The sequence below is a fragment of the Gymnoscopelus microlampas genome (assembly GCF_963454915.1).
Source record: "Gymnoscopelus microlampas genome assembly, chromosome: 24".
NCBI lineage: Eukaryota > Metazoa > Chordata > Actinopteri > Myctophiformes > Myctophidae > Gymnoscopelus > Gymnoscopelus microlampas.
In genome coordinates this window covers 2,144,254-2,170,796 of record NC_139961.1, presented here as the reverse complement: position 1 = coordinate 2,170,796, position 26,543 = coordinate 2,144,254, and the positions used below count along the sequence as shown (strand labels likewise).

At 41.8% G+C, this 26,543-nt stretch overlaps 2 protein-coding genes across 2 annotated transcripts in view; both read left to right on the top strand.

Moving 5' to 3' along the window:
- Positions 1 to 26,543, top strand: part of LOC311041147 (uncharacterized protein) — a 107,667-nt gene that overhangs the window by 74,564 nt on the left and 6,560 nt on the right. The window lies entirely within an intron of this gene.
- Positions 4,128 to 25,523, top strand: LOC311041045 (NLR family CARD domain-containing protein 3-like; the record flags this gene model as incomplete). The annotated part of the gene is made up of 9 exons (XM_084051481.1): positions 4,128 to 4,161; positions 5,081 to 5,203; positions 6,491 to 6,526; positions 11,499 to 13,221; positions 13,325 to 13,498; positions 16,534 to 16,577; positions 18,586 to 18,699; positions 23,792 to 23,844; positions 25,473 to 25,523. 9 exons carry the CDS (start codon positions 4,128 to 4,130, stop codon positions 25,521 to 25,523), a joined length of 2,352 nt encoding a protein of 783 aa, XP_083907607.1.

The window sequence follows — 26,543 nt, the reverse complement described above, 5'->3', positions numbered from 1 at the left end:
TTCTGGGGGTTGGTCTAAAGAGTTGAGGATTCATGACTGATTTATTACATCTTTCAGCCATAGCTGAATGTTTTAGAGAGAGAGCCCGTCTGGGAAGCCGGCGGCCCCGGAGGTCCCAGGTTCAATTCCAGGCCTCAGCAATGTGTCGGAGTGTCCCTGAGCAAGGCACGTAACCCACTTAAGACCCCCCACCCCCTGTAGTAACTCTGAGGACCCCCTATAGGGGTCCCGGACCCCCCGTTGAAGACGGATGGCTGATGTCTGTGTGCGGTGGTTATAGTTGTTACCAGGGTTGAGCTGTAGGGGGTACGGGGGGGTACGGCGTACCCTTAGTTCTGACACTGTGGGAGCTGGGGGCGCGCGTGCACGCACCGTCAGCGGCGGTTTTTAACGCCTTAAAGTTTAAAAACAATAGCCTCTCAAGGTTCGCGCCGTCAGTGGCGAGCCGTTCTCAATAGCGTCTACCTGGCTGCTTTGCATAACATTAGGCTACTCGAGAAAAGACACGGACTTGAATTGAATGTGTTACATTCCTCTCACAATGACAGACAACATCTCTGCACTGCAAGGTGTGAAGGGGAGGATCGCTTAGCAGAGGACCCAGTTCTCTGAGACAAGACAAAGACAAGTTGTCTGATTATTTTAAGTAGGCCTACTTATGTGTGGGTGAGTCTATGTAAAGGGATTTTATATAAAATTAAAAGGAAAATACAATAATTAATTTGAAACAAAAATAAAAACAACAAATTAACAATGCAACAAAATAATAAGACATATGATTACATTAATAATCACATGTTGAATACAGTATTTCAACTAGCACTGAGCTGAGTGGCTATGTGCGCGCGCGTGACGCCATAAAATACAGTACCCTTAGTTAAAAAATCCACAGCTCACCACTGGTTGTTACCTTGTTTTTGTTCTGTTTTGCATACACATCTCTCTCTCTCTCTCTCTCTCTCGATCTACAAGCTCACAATGCGTCGCATTGTGAGCTTGTAGATCTGCTATTTTCTAAAGGTTTTTATAAATTTGAAAAGTTGTGAAGTGGGGACATTCTGCATAATGAGTACTTTCAACGTTTGGTACTCTAAGTATATTTTGATACCAATACTTCTGTACTTTTACTCAAGTCAATTTTGAATACCGGACCTTTATTGTAACAGAGAATGTGTTCATTGCACTATTGATACTTTTACTTAAGTTAAAAAATGTAGTACTTTTTCCACCACGGTTTTACTTAAAGGGCAAGACCACTTTAGTAGAGGTTTGGGTTGTGTAGTTACCTTGCCATGATGTAACTCCAAAGGTGGGCAAGAAATCAAAAATAATTGCTCCATTGATTAGAAATTGATAATTCAAAATATGCTCCTCATTGACTTACATTGTACAGTAAAACAGCTCTCAAAGTCAATCTTTTAGCACATAAATGAACCCAAACATAGCTGATTCAGACAATATAGAGCATCACCAAACCCAGTACTGTTTGTTTTTTTTATAAAAATGTCAACTTCCTGTTGATTTTACTATTTGAAGATCTGGATCCGGATCCGCCGATCCAGTCCGGGTTTTCTACTTATTAAAAATGGCAAAATCAACAGGGAGTTGACATTTTGATTTAAAAAAAAAACAGTACTGGGTTTGGTGATGTTCTATATTGTCTGAATGAACTTTGTTTGCGTTCGTTTTTGTGCTAAAAGAGTGACTTTGAGAGCAGTTTTACCGTACAATGTAAGTCAATGAGGAGCATATTTTGAATTATCAATTTCTAATCAATGGAGCAATTATTTTTGATTTCTTGCCCACCTTTGGAGTTACATCATGGCAAGGTAACAACACAACCCAAACCTCTACTAAAGTGGTCTTGCCCTTTAAGTAGATCTTTTGAGTATTTGTTTCTTTGTTTTATTTTTTTTGCAAGCACACTCCACTATATTTCAAATATAAATATTGTGTTATTGGGGCGCTGATGGCTAAGTGGTTGAGGCACATACCACACTATGGTCTCTATTGCAGCCTGACAGCTAGTTGCGGGTTTGAATCCCGAGTCCGAAGACCTTTGTTGCGTCTCTCTCTCCCCCCCCCTCTCCCCCCCCCCCCTCTCTCGCTCTCCCCTCTCTCGCTCTCCCCTCTCTCTCTCTCTCTCTCTCTCTCTCTCTCTCTCTCTCTCTCTCTCTCTGTCTGTCTGTCTCTCTCTCTCTCTCTCTCTCTCTCTCTCTCTCTCTCTCTCTCTCTCTCTCTCTCTCTCTCTCTCTCTCTCTCTCTCTCTCTCTCTCTCTCTCTCTCTCTCTCTCTCTCTCTCTCTCGGGGTAGATAGACACAGTGTTAATTAGGGGGTTATGGTTAGCCTGGCCCGAGCCAGACCGACAACGCGGATCCACCCACAAGTACTATATGAGTGAATCCATGCCATCAGTCCGGCCAATGCCAGGCCAGGTTCGTTGAGATACATATATATACAGTATGGCCCTACACTGTCAATGAATAACCTGACCCTGCCAGTCAGGAATGCTGTGTGTGTGTGTGTGTGTGTGTGTGTGTGTGTGTGTGTGTGTGTGTGTGTGTGTGTGTGTGTGTGTGTGTGTGTGTGTGTGTGTGTGTGTGTGTGTGTGTGTGTGTGTGTGTGAGAGAGATAAGCAGCAGACTGTGGGTGGGGAGTTTCCTCTACATCCTGTTGAAGAAGTCTCTCCCGTCCTGCTCCTGCCTGACAAGAACCTCAGTCTAACCTTCAACCAATATTTGACTCAGTATTGATGATGATTATAAAGCCACGCCTGCTTTTCTTCAAGGTGACATCATGCATTCTTTATAAAGACATTGTAAATCCAACTGGTTGCAGACAGGCAGGCAGACAGGCAGGCAGGCAGACAGGCAGGCAGACAGACAGACAGGCAGGCAGGCAGACAGGCAGGCAGGCAGACAGACAGACAGACAGACAGACAGACAGACAGACAGACAGACAGACAGACAGGCAGACAGGCAGGCAGGCAGACAGACAGACGGACGGGCGGGCGGGCGGACGGGCGGGCGGGCGGACGGACGGACGGACGGACGGGCGGACGGACGGACGGACGGACGGACGGACGGGCAGGCAGGCAAACAGACAGACAGACAGACAGACAGATGCATGGCAACAATCTAAATATAATAATTTTATAATGCATATTAATCACTGTTATAATGTAATATAGTATGATTTTAAGTAGTGGGTTTAATTAATTAATAAAAGTAAAGTAATAGCATTCAATTTATGCAAGAACAACACACAGCACTTTTCTACATCCTCAAAGTCACTTTACAAAACAAAATAAACAAAAACAGCTATAGTTAAAGCTGCACTATGTCACTTTGCTCTTCTAACCTGGGTTTGAACCCGGATTCCTGCTGAAACTTTTACCACTGAGCTAATAGCTCGCTCAGGGGAGAAATGTAATCTTGACCATCAAAAAATAAAAATGTAAAAATGACCTGATGACCTTTGACACGATCCAAATGTCTCAATAGAAGAGCAGGCAGACAAAATACAAACCACCCCAATTATATAAGGTATTTAGTATTATTACACAGCTTGGTTGAATCCATGGTTCTGATTGGTCAATCGCTGAATTCAGCGGTGTGTTATTTGTGGATAATGACCGATGAGCTCTCACATTACGTGGGGGTATATTAACCCTTCCTTAAAGGACTAGTTCACCCAAAAATAAATAGGATTTCTGTCAATCACACCCCATGAAGCATTGAATTCATGGAGATGTTTTTGTTTCTGTCTCAATCCTGAGACAATAACTTGATGACCAGTGGAAAGATGCTTATGTATCCGGTAGGAGACTCAAAGGAGACTCTTTGTGTCTCCTACTGGTCATAAAATTATTGCCTCAGGAATGCGACCAAAAAAAAAAAAAGAATTCAAGGCTTGGGCGTGTAATTGATAGAAAATAAGTCATTTTTTGGGTGCAATATTTCTTTAACATACTCTATATTGTAGTGCTTTGTCTTGGGGACCACCAGACCCTGTCTGTTAATTCATTAATAATTACATATGAATATTAATATGAATCAATAGATGACAGAGTGAAGACCTGTGATCAGGAGGAGCTGTGTCGTCTACAGTAGAGATCCTGAATAACATGGAGCATCATCAACCTTCTGAGCACTGTGCAGGTAACCATGACGACTTATATGAATGGATGGATGGATGGATGATGAATGAGTGAGTGAAACACCATCAACCCTCTGAAAGGTCAAGATTCAAGATTCAAGATTCAAGAGATTTATTGTAACAAGGATGTACAAGTACACACTGTTAAAAACTTATGTTGGGGAGGTGCTCCAAAAACACAGAAATAAAAACAGTTCATGAATATCAATACTATGCTTAAATAAATACATTAAAAACAGTAAAAGACTAAAATCAGCATACAATGCAAAGTAACATGTCAGTCACATGAAGACTGTCCAGGTAATTATGACATTTAACCCATTAAGGCCTGAGTCCGATTCTTGACTGCCAGAATTTATTCATAATGTACTTGGCCGTTATATTTGGCCGTTTATTTTTTAACATTGAAGTGAATGGATTTTTTTTTAATCTCCTTATTCGTTGTGAATAATGAAAAAAATGTAATACTCAAAAATTAGAGAAACATTTTAGAAATTCCAAAACAAAATTTTTAAAAAATGACAAAAAGGGTAGAATTCTCCCCTTTGGCGGTGAGTGTGTTAAAATGTTTTCTAAATCCGAACAGTTTTTTGAAAAAAATCTAAAACATTTTTTTCAAGATTTTTCAAAAATAGCAGATCTACAAGCTCATAGCGCGGCACTCGGTGCCGCGCTATGAGCTTGTAGATCTGCTATTTTTGAATAGCCAAAGAAATTCACACTTCATTATAATGTCCGTATTCCCAAATCATGTACAGTGTTATGTTTTGTCAGCCGATTGTTTTACAGCCATGTATGCTTTTAAATAGTGCACTGATTTGCATCAGTCGTGTAAAACTGTAATGATGGCATTTACGTTCTCTCTGAGAGTTTTGAACATTGAAATGGTTCACTTTCACACTGATGTTTCTATTGGTTCAGGTTCTTCAGTGCCCCCTGCTGGTGTCATTAATGAAGCGCATGGTGGAAGCACGCTGGTGGCTCCTGTCATCTCTGGATCTATCGGTGGTTCAGTCAACATCACTGTTACCACTACACACCAAGGTACACACTGTAACAAACATCACTGTTACCACTACACACCAAGGTACACACTGTAACAAACATCACTGTTACCACTACACACCAAGGTACACACTGTAACAAACACTACTGTTACCACTACACACCAAGGTACACACTGTAACAAATACTACTGTTACCACTACACACCAAGGTACACACTGTAACAAACACTACTGTTACCACTACACACCAAGGTACACACTGTAACAAACACTACTGTTACCACTACACACCAAGGTACACACTGTAACATACACTACTGTTACCACTACACACCAAGGTACACACTGTAACAAACACTACTGTTACCACTACACACCAAGGTACACACTGTAACAAACATCACTGTTACCACTACACACCAAGGTACACACTGTAACAAACACTACTGTTACCACTACACACCAAGGTACACACTGTAACAAACACTACTGTTACCACTACACACCAAGGTACACACTGTAACAAACACTACTGTTACCACTACACACCAAGGTACACACTGTAACAAACACTACTGTTACCACTACACACCAAGGTACACACTCTAAACAACATCACTGTCACCACTACACACCAAGGTACACACTGTAACAAACACTACTGTTACCACTACACACCAAGGTACACACTCTAACAAACACTACTGTCACCACTACACACCAAGGTACACACTCTAACAAACATCACTGTCACCACTACACACCAAGGTACACACTCTAACAAACATCACTGTCACCACTACACACCAAGGTACACACTCTAACAAACATCACTGTCACCACTACACACCAAGGTACACACTCTAACAAACATCACTGTCACCACTACACACCAAGGTACACACTCTAACAAACATCACTGTCACCACTACACACCAAGGTACACACTGTATCAAACACTATATAATAATGTGGTAGCTCTACTGGCAAGATATGAATGTCATTCTACTTGGATAATGACAATAGACTCATTACATGAATATAATTCTACTTTTTCTACTTATTCTTTTATATTATACTGTTTAGACTGATGATAGGTTATTGGTTTACCTACGATCCTAGATTATATATATATGCATTTGATGAATTACCTTGTGGTTACCTTGCTTTGGATTAAGAGTGTCTGCTAAATGACTAAATTGTAAGTTGTAATGTCAATAGACTCATTATGAATGTCATTCTACTTAGATAATGACAATAGACTGATTACATGAACATTATGGTCACTCAGAGCTCACTTCATTATCCTCCTCTTCTCATGCAGGAGCTGAACTTCCATCACAAGACTCAGCCAACAAGGGTGAGTGATACAATAATCTGGACTGAGTATGTTTATGAATGAGATGTCTTTAATGTAATGCTGTTGTATGATTGTTTAGTATAAGTGCCAACACAGAGAGCAGTACAGTACTCGGGCTGCACTCTGGTTTACAGAGCGTTACAGATGCCTGGTTCATACTTGATTGTGTGCGCCGCGGTGATGCTCGGAAAGTTCAGTACATATCTCCAAGCTCACAACGCATCGCACTGTCCTGCATTGTGAGCTTGCAGATCACACTCTTTCCGTCACCGCTCAGCACACACAGGCTTTCCATCACTGCTGGTCTGTTAAAGGGCCAGAACACTTTGGTTACCTTGACATGATGTCATGATGCCATGAACTCCAAATGTAGGCGAGAAATCAAAAATATTTGCTCCATTGATTAGAAATTAATAATTTGAAATAAATGCTCCTCATTTACTCTTATTGTACGGTGAAACAGCTCTCAAAGTCACTCTTGTAGCCCATAAATAGTCACATACGAAGTTGATTCAGACAATACAGAACAACACAAAACCCAGTATTGTTTAAAAATGTCAACTTCCTGTTGATTTTGCTATTTGCATTACGAAGCCCGGACTGGATTGGGATCTTCAAATCGTAAAATCAACCGGAAGTTGACATTTTTACTTAAAAAACAAACTTGATATGTGTTAATTTATGTGCTAAAAGAGTGACTTTGAGAGCTGTTTCACCGTACAATGTCAGTCAATGCACATTTTGAATGATCAATTTCTAATCAATGGAGCAACCATTTTTGATATATCGCCCCCAACACAACCCAAACCTCTTCCAAAGTGTTCTTGTTTTGTTCATTTCCTGTATTAATGAAGAATCAAGTACTGTTCGATGTTTTTGTGTTGTGCTATATGGCAAATTGGCTGATGGTGACAGACACTCACCCATGCAAAAAACATGTATAGTATAATTATAATTTATTTTCCTCAATGCTGAGCCTCTCAGAAATATCTGCTAAACTGTTGTGTTTAGACCAAATGGATCTTTATTTCAATCCATGTGTTGATTGTTTGTTTGGATCAGGCACTGTGAGTTCACTTTGTGCTGTGCTCCCAAAGTAAACACAAATCACCTGCACGGCAACACAACAGATGAGACGAGCTCAAAGCTGGTCTGAAGATGGCCTTGCGATCAGCCGTCTCAATAGTGATAAAGGTGACACAGTGCAGTAAACGCTCTGCAAAACATGTTCTTAGTCAGTGCAAACCAAGACAGGGAAACAGTAAATGGCTTGCATCATCGACCGCCCTGTATGAAAAGTTAACTCTTTAAGACCGGGAACGCATCTGTGTGTCATTTTTAGATTTCGTTGGGCTATTCAAAAATAGCAGATCTACAATCTCCTAGCACACGAGTGCCGCGCACTGTAGATCTGCTATTTTTGAAAAATCGTGAACAATTTTGTGCAAATCTTATATATTTAAAGCGAGCATTTCTAACTAAAATGTTATTTCTTCTGGGGATTCTACAAATGTCTTCTAGATCAGTTTAAAACAGTTTTCTGAAACACTTATGTTGCTATAATATTAATGTCAGTGTCAAGGAGCCCCACAACGATATGTATTTGCTATTTGGCTGCGGACCCCCATCTCAAAAATAAATGTTCCAGGGACCCCCAGAAGCAAAGATTTGAGTAAAAAACTATTGCTTTATAGATATATATTCAAAGATTTGCAAAAAAAAAAACACTTTTTTTTTTTTTTTTGCAGATCTACAAGCTCATAGCGCGGCACTCGGTGCCGTGCTATGAGCTTGTATATCTGCTATTTTTGAATAGCCAGAAGTATAAAATATGGATAAAGTGGTTACACAGATGCGTCCCCCGGTCTTAAAGGGTTAACGTCCCAGTGGCGACCTCATGGAGAGTGTGAAAATATGGTTCCAACGGTAGTCTTGTTTCAAGTTTTGTCCTTTGTGTGCCGGTGACGTTTGACCAAAACAACAAACCGTAGCATTGTGTCGTCTTTGTTTATAGTCAGGGGATATTAAAAAAAACTTGGAATAAATTCCTTACCAAAATAATTCTTCACCAATGTGTTTGTAAAGGTGTCTAGTAACACATCTCACAAAGACTGAAATGCAGTATCCCTAGGAGAATGTTTGACAGATCCTTAAAGTTGGGGTACCCACCATAACCTTGGTTTAAGAAAAATCCCCCCAAAAAATCGACATTTAATTCTGTTTTAAGTAGCATCGAGGGGTCAAACTAGGGTGTTTTAGTGATTCTGAATCCATTGCAAATTTGTTTTGCACCAAAACCACTCCTTGGGCTAAAAACGGCCCAATCTTTGGTGCAAAACAAATGCTTGCAATGGATTCAGAATCATAAAAACACCCTAGTTTGACCCCTCACATGCTACTTAAAACAGAATTAAATTTTGATTTTTTTGATTTTTTTATTATGGTTATGGTGGGTAGCCCAACTTTAAGGAGCTGTCAAAAAATCTCCTAGGGAAACTGCATTTCAGTCTTTGTGAGATGTGTTACTAGACACCTTTACAAACACATTGGTGAAGATTATTTTTGGTAAGGAATTTATTCCAAGATTGGAAAATATTCTGCTAATATCCCCTGACTATTATGTATGCATTCATGTATTTGTTTGCATTTGTTGTCGCATATGCACACTAAAGGTGGATTCAATTATTGAGCTTGATTGAGAAACAAACTCAAACGGTGTCTGTTACGGAGCCCATTTGATATGATTTCTATCTCTGGAACCCCAGTCTAGGTGACACTCTAAAACTCTGTCTTAATGTAACTGTGAGTGTGGGCCCTTACGGGTCCATGTGGTTCTATTTGTTCACTCTCAGAGCTACAGACCAGCAGGTTAAGGGTCCATTTGCTCACATTTGTACACACTTGAATACAGCCTCGGTAACAGCAGAGAAAGGAAGAGAACTACTACTGGTAGTAGAAAACGAAGTGCAGGAAGATCGGCCTCAAGCTCAATGCCAAGCAAACAAAAGTAACGGCAGTTAAAACACAGAGGACACAAGCATCGCCACTACCAATGGGACGGTGCTCGAGGCAGTGGAGGACTTCAGAAAGCTATGGACCTGGACAGCTTTAACGAAACAGGATCTGAAGGTCAGGAGGGTATTTGCCTGGAATTACCTACATGGGATGAGGAGAGTGTGGAAATCTGACACGGGAGAAGACCTCAAAAGATGGCTGTCCGTAGCTACAGTGGAGTCAGTACTGCTGTATGGAGCTGAGACATGGACCCTCACAGTGGAGTCAGTACTGCTGTATGGGGCTGAGACATGGACCCTCACAGTGGAGTCAGTACTGCTGTATGGAGCTGAGACATGGACCCTCACAGTGGAGTCAGTACTGCTGTATGGGGCTGAGACATGGGCCCTCACAGTGGAGTCAGTACTGCTGTATGGAGCTGAGACATGGGCCCTCACAGTGGAGTCAGTACTGCTGTAAGGGGCTGAGACATGGACCCTCACAGTGGAGTCAGTACTGCTGTATGGAGCTGAGACATGGACCCTCACAGTGGAGTCAGTACTGCTGTATGGGGCTGAGACATGGACCCTCACAGTGGAGTCAGTACTGCTGTATGGAGCTGAGACATGGACCCTCACAGTGGAGTCAGTACTGCTGGAGCTGAGACATGGACCCTCACAGTGGAGTCAGTACTACTGTATGGAGCTGAGACATGGACCCTCACAGTGGAGTCAGTATTGCTGCATGAGGCTGAGACATGGACCCTCACAGTGGAGTCAGTACTGCTGTATGGGGCTGAGACATGGACCCTCACAGTGGAGTCAGTACTGCTGTATGGAGCTGAGACATGGACCCTCACAGTGGAGTCAGTACTGCTGTATGGAGCTGAGACATGGACCCTCACAGTGGAGTCAGTACTGCTGTATGGAGCTGAGACATAGACCCTCACAGTGGAGTCAGTACTGCTGTATGGAGCTGAGACACGGACCCTCACAGTGGAGTCAGTACTGCTGTATGGGGTTGAGACATGGATCCTCACAGTGGAGTCAGTACTGCTGTATGGGGCTGAGACATGGACCCTCACAGTGGAGTCAGTACTGCTGTATGGAGCTGAGACATGGATCCTCACAGTGGAGTCAGTACTGCTGTATGGGGCTGAGACATGGATCCTCACAGTGGAGTCAGTACTGCTGTATGGGGCTGAGACATGGACCCTCACAGTGGAGTCAGTACTGCTGTATGGGGCTGAGACATGGACCCTCACAGTGGAGTCAGTACTGCTGTATGGAGCTGAGACATGGACCCTCACAGTGGAGTCAGTACTGCTGTATGGGGCTGAGACATGGATCCTCACAGTGGAGTCAGTACTGCTGTATGGGGCTGAGACATGGACCCTCACAGTGGAGTCACTACTGCTGTATGGTGGAGGGCAGTGATGTCCCGAGTTGATGTTGGCTATACTGCACTCTTGTACATTACCGCTGATGATTGGACGTTGTAGATTTGAGTCCTGGTCCCAGAGATAGAAATCTTATCAATAATCAATAATTCAGCAGGGGATCCCTTGGGACCCCTTCAAGGACCCATCATTTTGAGAAGAAGTGGTTTAACTAATGGACCTTCTGGTTTCTTCAGTCTTCAGTCATTATGTTCTTCGGCAGCATTATGAAATCATAAATCGTGATAAATATCAATCAATATGAAAAAATGATAGTGTTTCTTTCTTATGGTGCAACATAGCAGTTGCACGGGAGAAAGATATGATTGTGCCGGCTTAAGACAACATTAGTTATTCTACATAGTACTGAAGTCACGGAAGATTATGCCCCTTAATCTCTTCTTTAAATGTGGTCAATATTATGAAGTCAACATCTACAGCATTTATCTACAGCAGCACACACATGACCACTTTCTTATTTTATGTTCACATTTACCATAACCTGCACTAACTGATATCATCTGTTCTTTGTCCATTTAGAATCTCCTGCTTCTCAACGACAACTCAAGACTAATCTGAAGAGGAAGGTTCAGTATTTGGATGAGTGGATAAAAAAAAAAGGATGGAAAAAAACACGTCTGAATGAGATCTTCACAGAGCTCTACATCACAGAGGAAGAGAGTGAAGTCAATAATGAACATGAGGTCATACAGCTTGGGAAACCAGCCACAGACGAAACACCAATCAAATTTGAAGACATCTTTAAACCTTTATCTGAGGAAGATGAATTAATCAAAACAGTGGTGACAAAGGGTGTGGCTGGCATTGGTAAAACAGTCGCAACCCAGAAGTATACTCTGGACTGGGCAGAAGACAAAGCCAACAAGGATATTCACTTCATGTTTCCGTTCACTTTCAGAGAGCTGAATTTGGTGAAGAAGAACTATAGCTTGGAAGAACTTCTTCATGACTTTTTTGTTGAAACCAAAAAAGTAGCAATCTCCAGCTTGGAAGAGTCCAAAGTTCAGTTCATCTTTGATGGATTAGATGAATTTCGTATCCCTCTAGACTTCGAGAACAATGAGATTGTAACTGATGTCAAAAAGTCAACTTCATTGGACGTGCTTCTGACAAACCTAATCAGAGGAAAGTTGCTTCCTTCTGCTCAAATCTGGATAACCACACGACCTGCAGCAGCTGACCAGATCCCCTCTGATTATGTTGACAGGGTGACAGAGGTCAGAGGGTTCACTGACCCCCAGATAGAGGAGTACTTCATGAAGAGTTTCAGTGATAAAAAGCAGGCCAACACAATCATCTCAGACATCAAGAGATCGGAAAGCCTCCACAATATGTGTCGCATCCCGGTCTGCTGTTGGATCATTGCTGATGTTCTGAGCAATGCGCGTACAGGGAAAAAAGGGCTGCTGCCAAAAACCCAGACTGAGATGTATATCCACTTCATGCTGGTTCAGTCCAAACATTTTCATGACAGAGCTCAGACACATTCTGACTATAATCCAGATAATAGTCAAGCAATTTTGTCTCTGGGAAAACTGGCCTTTGAACAGCTGGAGAAAGGCAACCTGATCTTTTATGAAGAAGACCTGACAGAGTGTGGCATTAATATCAGAGCTGCCTCGGTGTACTCAGACATGTTCACACAGATCTTTAAAGAGGAGTGTGAGTGGGAGGAGAAAAAGGTGTTCTGCTTTGTCCATCTGAGCATTCAGGAGTTTCTCGCTGCTCTTTATGTCTTTCACTCATTCATCAATGTCTCAATCCCATGGCCTAAAGAATGTGGAGAGAAATTGATACAGACTGCGGTAGACAAGGCCTTACAGAGTCCAAATGGACACCTTGACTTGTTCCTCCGTTTCCTGCTGGGCCTCTCATTGGAGACCAATCAGACTCTCTTACAAAAACTGTTGAAACTGAAGGGAAATATACCACAGATCAATCAGAAAGCAGCTGAATACATCAAGGAGAAGATCCGGGAGAATCCATCTCCAGAGAGAATCATCAATCTGTTCCACTGTCTGAATGAGCTGAAGGATCATTCTCTAGTGGAGGAGATCCAACAGATCCTGAGCTCAGGACGCCTCTCCACAAAGAAACTAACTCCTGCTCAGTGTTCAACTCTGGCCTTTGTGTTGCTGTCATCAGAAACTCAGTTGGATGTGTTTGACCTGAAGAAATACTCTGCTTCAGAGGAGGCTCTTCTGAGGTTGTTGCCAGTGGTCAAAGTCTCCACTAGAGCTCTGTAGGTTAACTAATGCATTTGATATATTTAATATTTTATGTCAATTACATTTTACAGTGGGAAAATAAATAAGACACTAATTTTATCTTGAATATTTCTTCAGGCTGAGTGGTTGTAACCTCACGGAGAGATGCTGTAAAGAGTTATCATCAGCTCTCAGCTCCTGCACTTCTCGTTTGACAGAACTTGACCTGAGTAATAATCTTCTGCTGGATTCTGGTATAAAGGAGCTATGTATTGGGCTGGGGAGTCAACACTGTAAACTTGAGACACTCAGGTCAGTATTCCTGAACTTTTTCAACAGATGATCATTTGAATTCCTGAGTAAATTCCGTAATTGATTGGATATGTGTGTGTGTGTGTGTGTGTGTGTGTGTGTGTGTGTGTGTGTGTGTGTGTGTGTGTGTGTGTGTGTGTGTGTGTGTGTGTGTGTGTGTGTGTGTGTGTGTGTGTGTGTGTGTGTGTGTGTGTGTGCGTGTGTGCGTGTGTGTGTGTAGGTGTGTAGGTTGTCACGATGTACGATCTCAGAGAAAGGCTGTTCTTATCTGGTCTCAGCTCTGAAGTCCAACTCCCATCTGAAAGTGTTGGACCTCAGCTTTAATCACCCAGGAGGCTTAGAAGTAAAGCTACGCACTGCTGGGCAACTGGAATCTCTCAGGTATGGAGAGACCTGCTGCCACTCAATGTACAGGTGTTCTAGTAGGTTTAGAGTAGAGAAATCATACTGTGGTCATACTTGGGGGCGAAATCATACTTGGGGGCGGCCATAGCTGAGTGGTTAGTGAGCCCGCCTAGGGAGCCAGAGGCCCTGGTTGCCCCCAGGTTCGATTCCCAGCCAGGTCAGCATAGACAGGGCCGAAAATGGAAAATTCCCCCTGGAAAACAATGTGGTAGGCATTTTTGAGTAAAAGTACTAAGTGAGTTGTTTCTATGATTTTTAGGCGCTGAATCCATTTCTGCCGGATGCCAATCTGTAAAAGTCTCGGTTTAGGCATAAATATCGAGAAATTTGCATAATGAGCAACTTAATTGCCAAAAACTGGGAAAAGGCTATAATTTAGCTTTTAATTAACTTATAAAGGTAATCTAAGAGTTTAAGTCCATGTTTATGATGTCCAGAAATCCATCTATTACCATGGTGCAATCATGCTACCTTTCCTTATTAGACTCTAATAGGCTCTATTAGGCTGTACTAGGCTCTTGTCAGCCCTGTAGCCCCTTTGCACTTGAGATTAACCACTGTGTCCACGGGCAATAGTTTTACATGGGTTTGTGTCCACCGGCAATAGTTTTACATGAAAATGTTTAGGCTATAGTATAGTACTGCCCCGTACAACCTAACAGAGCCCAGCACAGCCCACCAGAGCCCATTATAGCCCACCAGAGCCCAGCGGTCCGGCACATTCCAGCACACAAAGTCCAGTCCACTGGGAGAATAGCCTAGGGTATGGGGGTAGTTAAATGACTGTAATAGGCTATACAGGGCTGGGTCCAGCTGGAATAGGCTAGACTAGAATGTTCTAGGTCTTACTAGACTCTAATAGGCTATATTAGGCTGTACTAAGCTCTTGTCAAACCTTTAGCCCCTTTGCACTTGAGATTAACCAATGTGTCCACGGGCAATAGTTTTACATGAAAATGTTTAGGCTATAGTATAGTACTGCCCCGTACAACCTAACAGAGCCCAGCACAGCCCACCAGAGCCCATTATAGCCCACCAGAGCTAAGCAGTCCGGCACATTCCAGCACACAAAGTCCAGCCCACTGGGAGAATAGCTTAGGGTATGGGCGTAGTTAAATGACTGTAATAGGCTATACAGTGCTGGGTCCAGCTGGAATAGGCTAGACTAGAATGTTCTAGGCCTTACTAGACTCTAATGTTCCTAGAAATGTTCATGTAAAACTATTGCCGGTGGACACAAACCCATGTAAAACTATTGCCCGTGGACACAGTGGTTAATCTCAAGTGCAAAGGGGCTAAAGGGCTGACAAGAGCCTAGTACAGCCTAATAGAGCCTATTAGAGTCTAGTAAGACCTAGAACATTCTAGTCTAGCCTATTCCAGCTGGACCCAGCCCTGTATAGCCTATTACAGTCATTTAACTACCCCTATACCCTAGGCTATTCTCCCAGTGGGCTGGACTTTGTGTGCTGGAATGTGCCGGACTGCTGGGCTCTGGTGGGCTATAATGGGCTCTGGTGGGCTGTGCTGGGCTCTGTAGGTTGTACGGGGCAGTACTATACTATAGCCTAGAAACTTTCATGTAAAACTATTGCCGGTGGACACAAACCCTTGTAAAACTATTGCCCGTGGACACAGTGGTTAATCTCAAGTGCAAAGGGGCTACAGGGCTGACAAGAGCCTAGTACAGCCTAATAGAGCCTATTAGGCCTAGAACATTCTAGTCTAGCCTATTCCAGCTGGACCCAGCCCTGTATAGCCTATTACAGTCATTTAACTACCCCCATGCCCTAGGCTATTCTCCCAGTGGGCTGGACTTTGTGTGCTGGAATGTGCCAGACTGCTGGGCTCTGGTGGGCTATAATGGGCTATAATGGGCTCTGGTGGGCTGTGCTGGGCTCTGTTAGGTTGCCGTGCCCTCTTTTAGCCAGTGGATGTGTAAAGTGCATCGGTTCTTTCTTAGGCGATGACCATCCCTGCTACAAAGTTTTGTGGCGTTATGTGAAGCCATTTGGGAGTTGGGTGTCTTTTTGCGATTGACCACGCCCATTGCCCCGCCCCCTTATGGCCGAGGGGCATGGGAAGTTAATTTGGTTCATCATCAGCCCATGCTACACCCTTCCACCAAGTTTCATAAAAGTTGGCACAGTAGTTTTTCCGTAATCCTGCTTACAAACAGACGCTCAGACAAACAAGTGGTGGTGAAAGCATATCTTCTTTGGCGGAGGAATAAAAAAAACTGGGACCCTTATTTCACTGGCATCCGGTGGATTCTTATTGGGGACACATTGAACTTTGAAAAAATGCTGGATGCCAACTTTTACTCAAAAATGCCTACATGGTTACAGAATTTTTCATTTTCGGCCCCGTCTAGCATATGTGTCGATGAAATGAAATGTGTCCCTGAGCAAGACTCTTAACCCCTAATTGCTCACAGGTTCTCATTGGAAACAAGACCGCAAGGACTTTCATGAACGACCTGTTAAAAGGAATTATCCTTATCCTTATCCTTGGTGCTGTATGTTATAATAGTGTTTAAAGTTTAATGCTTTAAAATCATTATAGATCATTGTTTATATATTATCAAATACAATAATGCAGACCAGACTTTTTCCCTCCTCCACCCCTAGTGTCGACCATTGTGGAGAGTGCAGGCTGCACCCTTTGAAGAAGTGTAAGTGTTTTATTCATGAAATCCAAGCAGCACACATCCAGCTATTTAGATGAACAGCTCATATGCACAGCAGCATGTAACTCATTCATTCATTCATATCCTACAGTGAATGAAGACAAGTTTGATGTGTTTTCATTCACAAGAGTTACACAGATACTGTGTGTGTATGTGTGTGTGTGTGTGTGTGTGTGTGTGTGTGTGTGTGTGTGTGTGTGTGTGTGTGTGTGTGTGTGTGTGTGTGTGTGTGTGTGTGGGGGGGGGGTACATCAAGCACACAACACTTACGCTACACCTGACATAATGATAGCAGTGAGGTGTTGGGTACTGTGCTACAACGATGGCAAGGCACGATGAACTGTTGAGCTGCATGTGATTGTAGTTAGACTCTCAGGTAGGTAGGTATGCTGGTGTTCAATGATGCACTACAGCCAGGAAATGACTATGAAACATACGTAATGTATGTGAGCACACGCACACATGCATTACGTATGTTTCGTATGTTTCAACCATTATTAATATATAGCTAAACTGATGTGTTTTCACCATTGAGCCCGATAGCAGATTAATTTATGAATGTAGCGATCAGATCACATCAAACCTTTGTAAATATCATCATGGAAAATAGTTTGACTCATTTACATCGGTACATTTCTGTAACTACATACACTGGATGCTGTGTTGTAGGGGTAGAGTAGGGTCTGCCCACAACCGAAAACCTGAGATTCGAACCAAGCCATGTCGTGTCCAAAATATTGACTTGTCCCATGGCTACAGTTCGGATCCACAACAATTGCCAAAAGTCTTGGGTTGGGGCATCTGTAATAGATGGACCCGTATGAACCCGTGAGGAAGTTTTTTTTCTATCTTAACCTTCAGTTTAAAAATGTCAATAATTTTCACATATTCTAATACATATTAAAATATTAAAAGACGGTTCGATAGCACAAGAAGGTTCGAATAAAAGCAATACTCTGAGAGACCGCAAGCAGCTTCAAGTATACTTTGTCATACGACAGTGTCTTACGTATGACAAACAAAGCCCACAACGCATTGCGGAATACAATGCCTTTTGGGCTGGCCACAGGACACCATCGTAAGTAACCATGAAGCATAAATCAGGCACGCCCCTCCCTTGCTGTATAGTCAGGGGATATTAAAAAAGTCTTGGAATAAATTCCTTACCAAAAAAAATCTTCACCAATGTGTTTGTAAAGGTGTCTAGTAACACATCTCACAAAGACTGAAATGCAGTTTCCCAAGGAGAATTTTTGACAGCTCCTTAAAGTAGGGCTACCCACCATAACCTTGGTTAAAAAAAAATCCCCCCAAAAAAATCAAAATTTAATTCTGTTTTAAGTAGCATGTGAGGTGTCAAACTAGGGTGTTTTCATGATTCTGAATCCATTGCAATCATTTGTTTTGCACCAAAACCTCTCCTTGGGCTAAAAACGGCCCAATCTCAATGGGCTTTTTACACAAAAAGTATACATGGCTATGGCCGTTTTTAGCTAGCTCCTAGGGATACTGCATTTCAGTCTTTGTGAGATGTGTTACTAGACACCTTTACAAACACATTGGTGAAGATTTTTTTTGGTAAGGAATTCATTCCAAGATTGGAATATATTCTGCTAATATCCCCTGACTAGTAACCATACAGACTTCACACTGCAGCAAACTGTCAGACAACATACAAACATTTAACTACACGTCACTTTATTTGATTTTAAATTATAACATCGACCTAGCTTTGGTAGTGATGGAAACCCGTTTGCAGGTTAACCTCGGTTAATCCAAAATAGCTGATCTACAAGCTCATATGTCATCGTGAGCTAGCTTGTAGATCTGCTATTTAATTATTTTTTTATTTGGTGCTAATCTTTTACTTTGGTGCTATGAGGTTTTCTTTGTTTTGACAAATGGGTTCTCATGCTGTGTACAAATGTGATTAACATTCAGTTTTAATTGCATTGTGAAATTGTTCTGATATGTTGTCATGTAATTCTTACAGATTACTCTCCATTGACACTGGACAAGACCACTGTGATGAACTACCATTATCCTGATCATCCAGAGAGATATGGCAGTTATGAGCAGATGTTGTGTATAGAGAGTCTGCCTGAACGTAGTTACTTTGAGGTAGAATGGAGTGGATATGGGGTTGGCGTAGCAGTCGGTTACGAAGGCAAAGAGCGATCGCGCTTTGGGTACAATGACAAGTCCTGGATGTTACTCTGCTGTGGTTTAGACTACTGGTTCATACACAACAGCAACAAGACTAAAGTGTCATTAAAGGATTCCTCCGTAGTGGATTTTTATGGAGCGTTAGGGTTAGTGGGGGTGAATAAATGGGGGGCGACCAAATGGGGGGTGTACGTAGATCACAAAGCAGGTACTGTGTCATTTCACAGTGTTTGTAACAACACACTGAGCCTCCTCCACACGTTTAAAACCGCCTTCACACGGCCTCTCTTTGCAGGGGTAGAGGTTAATGGTACAGCAGAGGTTTGTAATGCTGAGCTTCCATTTAGTAGTCCAGCACGGCACCACACCACACCTCATGGCCTCGCACAGCCTCGAACGGCGCAGCACCTTAGTTATCTCCCGTTTTGACTTTAAAAAACACAGTTTCATTGTCTCCGCCAGGCCGAAGGCATGGCGAGAGAGTATGTTTTACCCTCCGTCCGTCCGTCCGTCCGTCCGTCCGTCCGTCCTGTCCGTGTGTTAGCACCAAATATCTGGCACCGTTGGCCCGGTCGCTGCGAAACTGTGCACACACATTCCCTGGATGCCAAATAACTCCTCTTCTCAAAATGCATGTGAACATACTGTAGGTGTAGGTGAATCTTTTGCTTTCTCTGTAAATGTGCCATGCCATGTGATTGTACCCACAATATTTTCTTTTATTGTATGGTATTGAATCTATTACATGTACTGTATTGCTGATTAATTGAGTACAATGCAGCACAATGGAAACAAGCCCCTAGGGCTTTTATCCTTTTAGCCTTTTGACTGTGTCTTTTGATTGTGTGCGGATTACACGTCACATAGTCCTGGTTTGGCCCTATTTGGCCTGCACCCCTTTCGGCCCTTTTCGGCCCCACTGGGCCCACTTTGGACCGGGTCCTTTTGCATGGAAACGGCAGCACAAGCAGGCGGTACGGTTCAGACACTGGTATGCAGGAACACCTGATGCAAACCTGATCTGACAACACACACCCATATCATGGACCAATGCTCTATATGCTGTGAGCTTGTAGATCTGATATTTTCACATTTCTTCATTTTCATATTATTCAATTTTTCATTTTTATTTGAAATTGTTGATGACGTGCCCTAATGAAAAAGACAATGTTGTACAACACATAATGATATAGTTATGTATAATGCAGACAGCTTGTCCAAATGTTACTCATTAAAATCTCTCTTTCAGCTACATTGAGTGTGTGCTATTTTTCTGTTGTTTCACACGCACTCACGCACGCACACACGCAGATGCATGCATGCATGCTCGCACTCAAAATGCTTAAAATGTGAAAGGAACGTCCAAAATTCTTCAAAATGTTTCGAAAATGGCATAGCTGATCTACAAGCTGTACAACGCATAATTGTGGCGCGTTCTGAGCTTGTAGATATCTATAGCTATTTTTGATGATGATGAAGATGATGATGAAAAAACAATAATGTTTTGGTTCTCAGTGGGATTTGAACTCACAACCCTACAGGTAGTGAGGGAGTAGAACTTTTGGCTGATGTGCTCAGTGCAGAATATACTGCTTTCTCCACCAGGCCGGGTCGCCCGTTTATGTCTTCAGATATATCTGCTACATATCTATGTCACTGTGAGCTTGTGGATTGGCTATTTAACCATTTATACAAAATTGTGGATATACAAGGTTTCCACCCGACAGCAACGATATGAATTAGACCAAGGGACCGTCATTTGATACCAGTTCCTTTCACATTGGGAGCCCCAGTCTGCACGATAGAATCCTCAGCGCTAATTCAACTCTGAGAGTTTACAAATTGGACCCTTACGGGTCCATTTGGTTCCATTTGTACACTCTCAGAGTTACAGACCTGTAAGGGTCCATTTGGTTCCATTTGTACACTCTCAGAGTTAGAGATACAATATAGGTCTATGGACCCTAAGGTGAGTGATGTCATCTGTACAGGCAGCGACACAAACATCTTTATTTATTTTTTAACATGTTTTTAATGAACATGCTTTTAATGAACTCAGTCCTTAGAGGATGGTTAAACAGCACGAGGTTGAAACAATAACAATAACACTTCATTAAACAACACACGCTTCAATGACTCGCTTAATCAGACTCTGATTTTAATTGTTTATTTGAAGAGATCGTCAGCAGTGTAACATTAATACCTTTATTAAACATATGCTTAATTCCACAAAGTATATACTCAAAGAAAATACTCAATTATTCAAAAGTTTTTTTTTTAATAGCAGTGCATTGCTGTATTGAAATGCAGAACACTGCAATCTTTAGAAAATAGCAGATCTACAAGCTCACAATGCGTCGCATCGCGATGCATTGTGAGCTTGTAGATCGGCTATTTTCAAATGGCCGAAATGTATAAAGGGCTGAAGTTGGTTAATGTATGTTTAGTAATAATAATCAAAATCTACAAATTAACTACAGTACTTGAGTACATGTACTTAGTCACTTTACACCACTGAGGTAAAGTAGTGAGTACTGTACTGTTGAGTACCTGCTTGATAACAAGTAATAGTTCTTCCAGGAAGTGATGTAAGAGGAACAGGAAGTGACGGGGCAGAGTGTGAAAGAGTGTTTGTAGTTGTCTGGTCAGAGAGAGTCTTTCCAGACAAACTCAATCAGACAAATCATCCTAAAATAACACATTATTTCATGTTGAATGATGTCCATGAACCGTGTCACATCAATAAGAGACACGTTACTGAAACATGAGGACATTCTGAACAGGATTATATGGACTGAAGACAGAGGAACAGAGGAACAGGAATCAGATGGAGTCTGCTGACATGCAGGTACTTGATACTTTCTTTTTCTCCTTTTATTTCAATGCTGCAATGATTATTTTTGTCCTAACCCTTCCTAACCAAAGTGCTAAAATATCATCAGCTAGAGCAGACCATCTCTCAGCTAGGCTACAGATGTAAACTTTTGGTTTTTTAATCTTTGGTAGTCTAGGCCACGTGCACAAGTTGGTTGTGAGGGGCCTTCAAATGGCCGGCCTCTCCAAAAGGAGGGCCAAACAGTTAGCAAGGTACTGCTCAATATCAGCTATTATAGGAAGCCTCTCAATGTGGAGGAGGCGTTGTTTCCTTTACCCATGATTGTTGTCTGCTGTGTTTGACAAGTATGCCAACTTTTGTTTTGTATGTAACAATGCTCTGCTTTACATGCACTTTGTAACTGGCTGTTTTCCCTTTATCTGACTGCACTGGCAGTGTTTATGTCCTTTGCACATCTTGTTTATGTGGACATAAATAAATATTTCAAATTGTGTGTGTGTGTGTGTGTGTGTGTGTGTGTGTGTGTGTGTGTGTGTGTGTGTGTGTGTGTGTGTGTGTGTGTGTGTGTGTGTGTGTGTGTGTGTGTGTGTGTGTGTGTGTGGGGGGGGGGGGGGGGGGGGTGAGTGGCCCAGTTTGGCCCTGCCTGTGATGTCACTGGTCCCCACATGAGTAAACGTAGAGCTTTCTATACCCTGGAATAATCTCCCTTTTCACATCAAAATAAGCCCCATTTTAAAATCCAAACTGAAGACCCACCTTTTTACTCTTTTTTACTCCTTTTTACTACTTGTTGGTTGTTACTGCTTTGTTTCTATTTGTTTTGTTGTTGTTTGCATCTGCTATTTTATATGCCTTTACTTTACTTTGTGAATAGACTAAGGTCTATTTTTTGAATGTGCTATATAAATACATTGGACTTCACCTGACATGACAGGGGCCTGCCAGTTACATCAAATTGGGGTCTGAGGACCCCCATGGGTCCTTGGGGGAGATCTGGGGGGGTCCCCACAATGTTCACCCCAGAATAGGGACACTAGCGTTCAAGTGGTTAATGTAAAATGTACTTGTGGTACTTAAAGTACAAAAGTAAAATTACTGAAATGTGTGAAAATAGCAGATCTACAAGCTCACAACGCGTCATGATGCGACGCGTTGTGAGCTTGTAGATCTGCTATTTTCAAATAGCCTAGGTATAAAACGGGGCAGAAATACTCTTATGTTGATATTGACATGCTGACATTGAGAAGCAGTGCATTACAGGACAAATGCAGATATGCATATGAAAGGATTCTATGTGAACTTGTAGATCAGCTATTCTCACAATATCTGAGATAGGGCTTAATAGGCGTCATTTCATAATATATATTTGGTAAGTTTGGGTAGCAATAATGTAGTGGAGTCAAAAGTGTAATATTTCTATTTGAAATATAGCGATGTTAAAGTGTGCCTGCAAATAAAACCAATACTCCACACAAATATACTTCAGTACAATACTCAAGTAAATGTACTTGTTACTGTCCACCACATGATGTAATGCCATATGAGTGTGGCAGTGGCACAGGGGGTGTGTGTGCGTGTGCGCGCGGGGGTGAGTGGGTGGATTTGTCTGTGTGTGTGTGTGAGCGTGTGCGTGTGCGTGTGTGTGCGCGTGAGTGCACATCACAGCAGTGGGTATAAAAGCCAGCGCTGGACACAGTGTATAGGAGAGGAGAGGGCAGGGAGGAGAGGGGAGGGGGTCAGAGACATGAAGACACTTCCACACACACACATGTTCCTGACATGCATGTTGTTATGCTCATCCTCTGATGTACAAGGTTATTATACGTGTTCAGCATTTATCATTCAGTTTTTATCTTTTATTATTTTGTTTGTCTTTTAATAGCCTACTATTATTGTGAGATTGTGAGATTTCGGCTATTTTCACTATTTGAAACGGAGCTTCAGTTCTTCATTCATTACACATCTGGAGTCTCCAGTTTTGATAATTTATCATTTTTAGTCCTGAGTGTACATGTGGGGTAGTCTGGGGCAACGAACATAACGTGCTGGAAAAACTGTGACAAATTGCCGACATATAAACTCACTACCCTGTTTTAAACATGACATTTAAACTAAACTGAACTTGATAAACAGTCTAAATGAAACATGTCAGAGCTATGATACAGTTGTTCTCTTCTGTGTTTTGTCCTTCTTATAGCCTGGTCTTCATGTGACATCCAGGCCCAGTTTGAGGTCAACAGATTCCACAAGGTAGGGGTGTGTGTGTGTGTGTGTGTGTGTGTGTGTGTGTGTGTGTGTGTGTGTGTGTGTGTGTGTGTGTGTGTGTGTGTGTGTGTGTGTGTGTGTGTGTGTGTGTGTGTGTGTGTGTGTGTGTGTGTGTGTGTGTGTGTGTGTGTGTGTGTGTGTGTGTGTGTGTGAAATGTCTTGACTAATCTCTGACGTGTTTTGTTCAGTTTTTCTCTTTGCTCTGTCCCTTTCTTTCCCCCCATTTTGTCCTCCTGAAAACAAGTGTGTGTGTGTCCTAATGTCATTTAATAATGTTATTATTGTGTTTCCTTTGCTTGTTGTTCCGTTTAAAACACATTGAATCTCCTCGTTATTGAAATGTGCTTTATTTAGTATACTTTAGTATTATTTTAGTATTAGCTTGACCTTTGGCTCTATACTTGGTTCGCTCGGTTTTACTCTCTACACTAAACCTCTTAGCCGAAAATTGCAGATCTACAAGCTCACATAGCAGATCTATGAGTTCACAAGGTTGTGAGCTTGTAGATCTGCAAATGTTCAGCGAATGAATAGGGATGCTGGGGTTCAAGTGGTTAATGTAAAAGAAAGGACAAAAAAAAACACATTTGGCGTCTCTCCCTGAGGACCCCTTATGTCGGGGGTCCCTGACCCCTTGTTTGCAGATCTATGGTTTAAAATCATGATAAATATATACAACTATAATGGTAACCTCGTTGTGTGTGTTGTGAAGTCAGGTGACTTGGTGCTGGGGGGTCTGTTTCCCATCCATTGGGTTCCGTTCTATCCTAAACTGAACTTCACCTCCAGGCCACAGGAACCCATCTGCTACGGGTGAGCTAACAGCTAACAGCTAGCATGACTTAACTTAAAACATTCAATCCAGGAAACGCATCTCTGTATCATTTTAACATTTATTTGGGCTATTCAAAAAATACATATAATTTTGGGGGGTCCTTGACGTGAAAAAGTTTGAGAACCACTGATATTATAGCAACACAAGTTTGTTCCCAAAAAAATAGGATTTAGAAGACATTTGTAGAATCCTCCAGAAGCAAAGATTTGAGTTAAAAATATATATATTAAAAAATTTGCACAAATGTTCTCGCGCTTTTTTTTTTTTTATTCACTGAAAAAGCAACAGTTGGACATACAGGGTTTCTACGGAGACAAAACACAGAGAACAGGAAACTTATTTTGATTTACAGCATGCTGTCTGTTTCTACAAAGATACATATTTGAAGGTGCAATGAGTGATTGATTTTATTATTTTGTTTTAATTTATTTTTGTTGTGGGGGGGGGTTAAAACTGAATCTTTTTTTGTTAAAAAAGTTAGATTTTTATCGTGATAGTAATCATTGCTATAGAGCAGGGGTCGGCAACCTTTTTGACATGAAGTGCAATGTTTACATTTTCTTGATAGTCAGTGTGCCATGTCAACATGAAGATTAATTATGACATCACATCCAAATTGTGAAAATATTTCCAACTAGTCTTCTTCTTTAGTACAATAAAATGACCTACACCGGTGTCTACACTTTGCACAATAAGGACACATTTATTTAGGCCTAAATAACGTTTTCCCTATGGTGCAAAGTGCAGACGGTGTGCAGGTCATTTTATTGTGTTCTAGACATCTGATCTCTGTCTACGCACCGTCTCTGATCAGGTCAGGTGTGCATAAAACCTTGCTTTTTCCTATTTTTCTTCTTCTTCTTTAGAACCATTTTCTTTCAGGATGTAATGATCATTAGAAACCCACCTATGTCCCAGACTCCTTCCCCAGTCAGAGTTATCAGTTTGAATGAATGTTGAATCATTTGTAGATGTGAGGGGACTTAATTTAACTGATGACACTTTTTATATTTGATTTCAAAAGAAAAAACCTGTCTCACCCTTATGCCAGTGATCACCAACCCCTGTGCCAATGTTGGCACCGTGCCTAAGGTTGCCTACCCCTACAGAGTGTTTGTTCAGTAACAGTGTTAAATATGTGTGTACCTCGTTTACTGTAAGTCACTCTGGATAAAGCGTCTGTTGAATGTCTACATTGTACATTGTAGGTCATAGTGGATGTAATTAGTAATATTCATTAATTAGTAATGTGTGTACTGTATAGTCAAATATGGTGAATTTTGAAAGATTTGCCATCCAAATGTTAGCCACTAGAGACTAAATGTACACACACCTATGTTTACTGGTGCTAGATCTATGTTTACTGGTGCTATAGATCTATGTTTACTGGTGCTATAGAAAATATGTATATATGTATAAATATATGAAAAAGGTAGTGCACGCACATCCTTTGGTCCAGGTGCTTAGACAAACAAAGTATAATGAAAAAGAATAAAGTCTGCACACTGGTGGTTGCAAAAAGCTCCAGAATGTATTGCTCGTCAACGTTTGGGCCTGTTCAGGCCTTCATCAGGACATATATAGTGGAAAAGGGCATACACAGAGGTTTATATAGGTACTGCTATGCAATGATAGGCTCACCCCAATAGGGCAAGTGAGGTCACTGCCAACTCAATCAGGAGGTTGGCTAATGCATAAAGCCAAGAATATATGGAGATAAACAGTGTGTACCCATCCCAGGATCAAAGAATAGCAATAAACCAAAATACATTTAGTTATAAATATATAGAATAGGTACTCAAACACAGTGACATGCTGCAGCATAGGACATGAGATTATAATTGTTTAT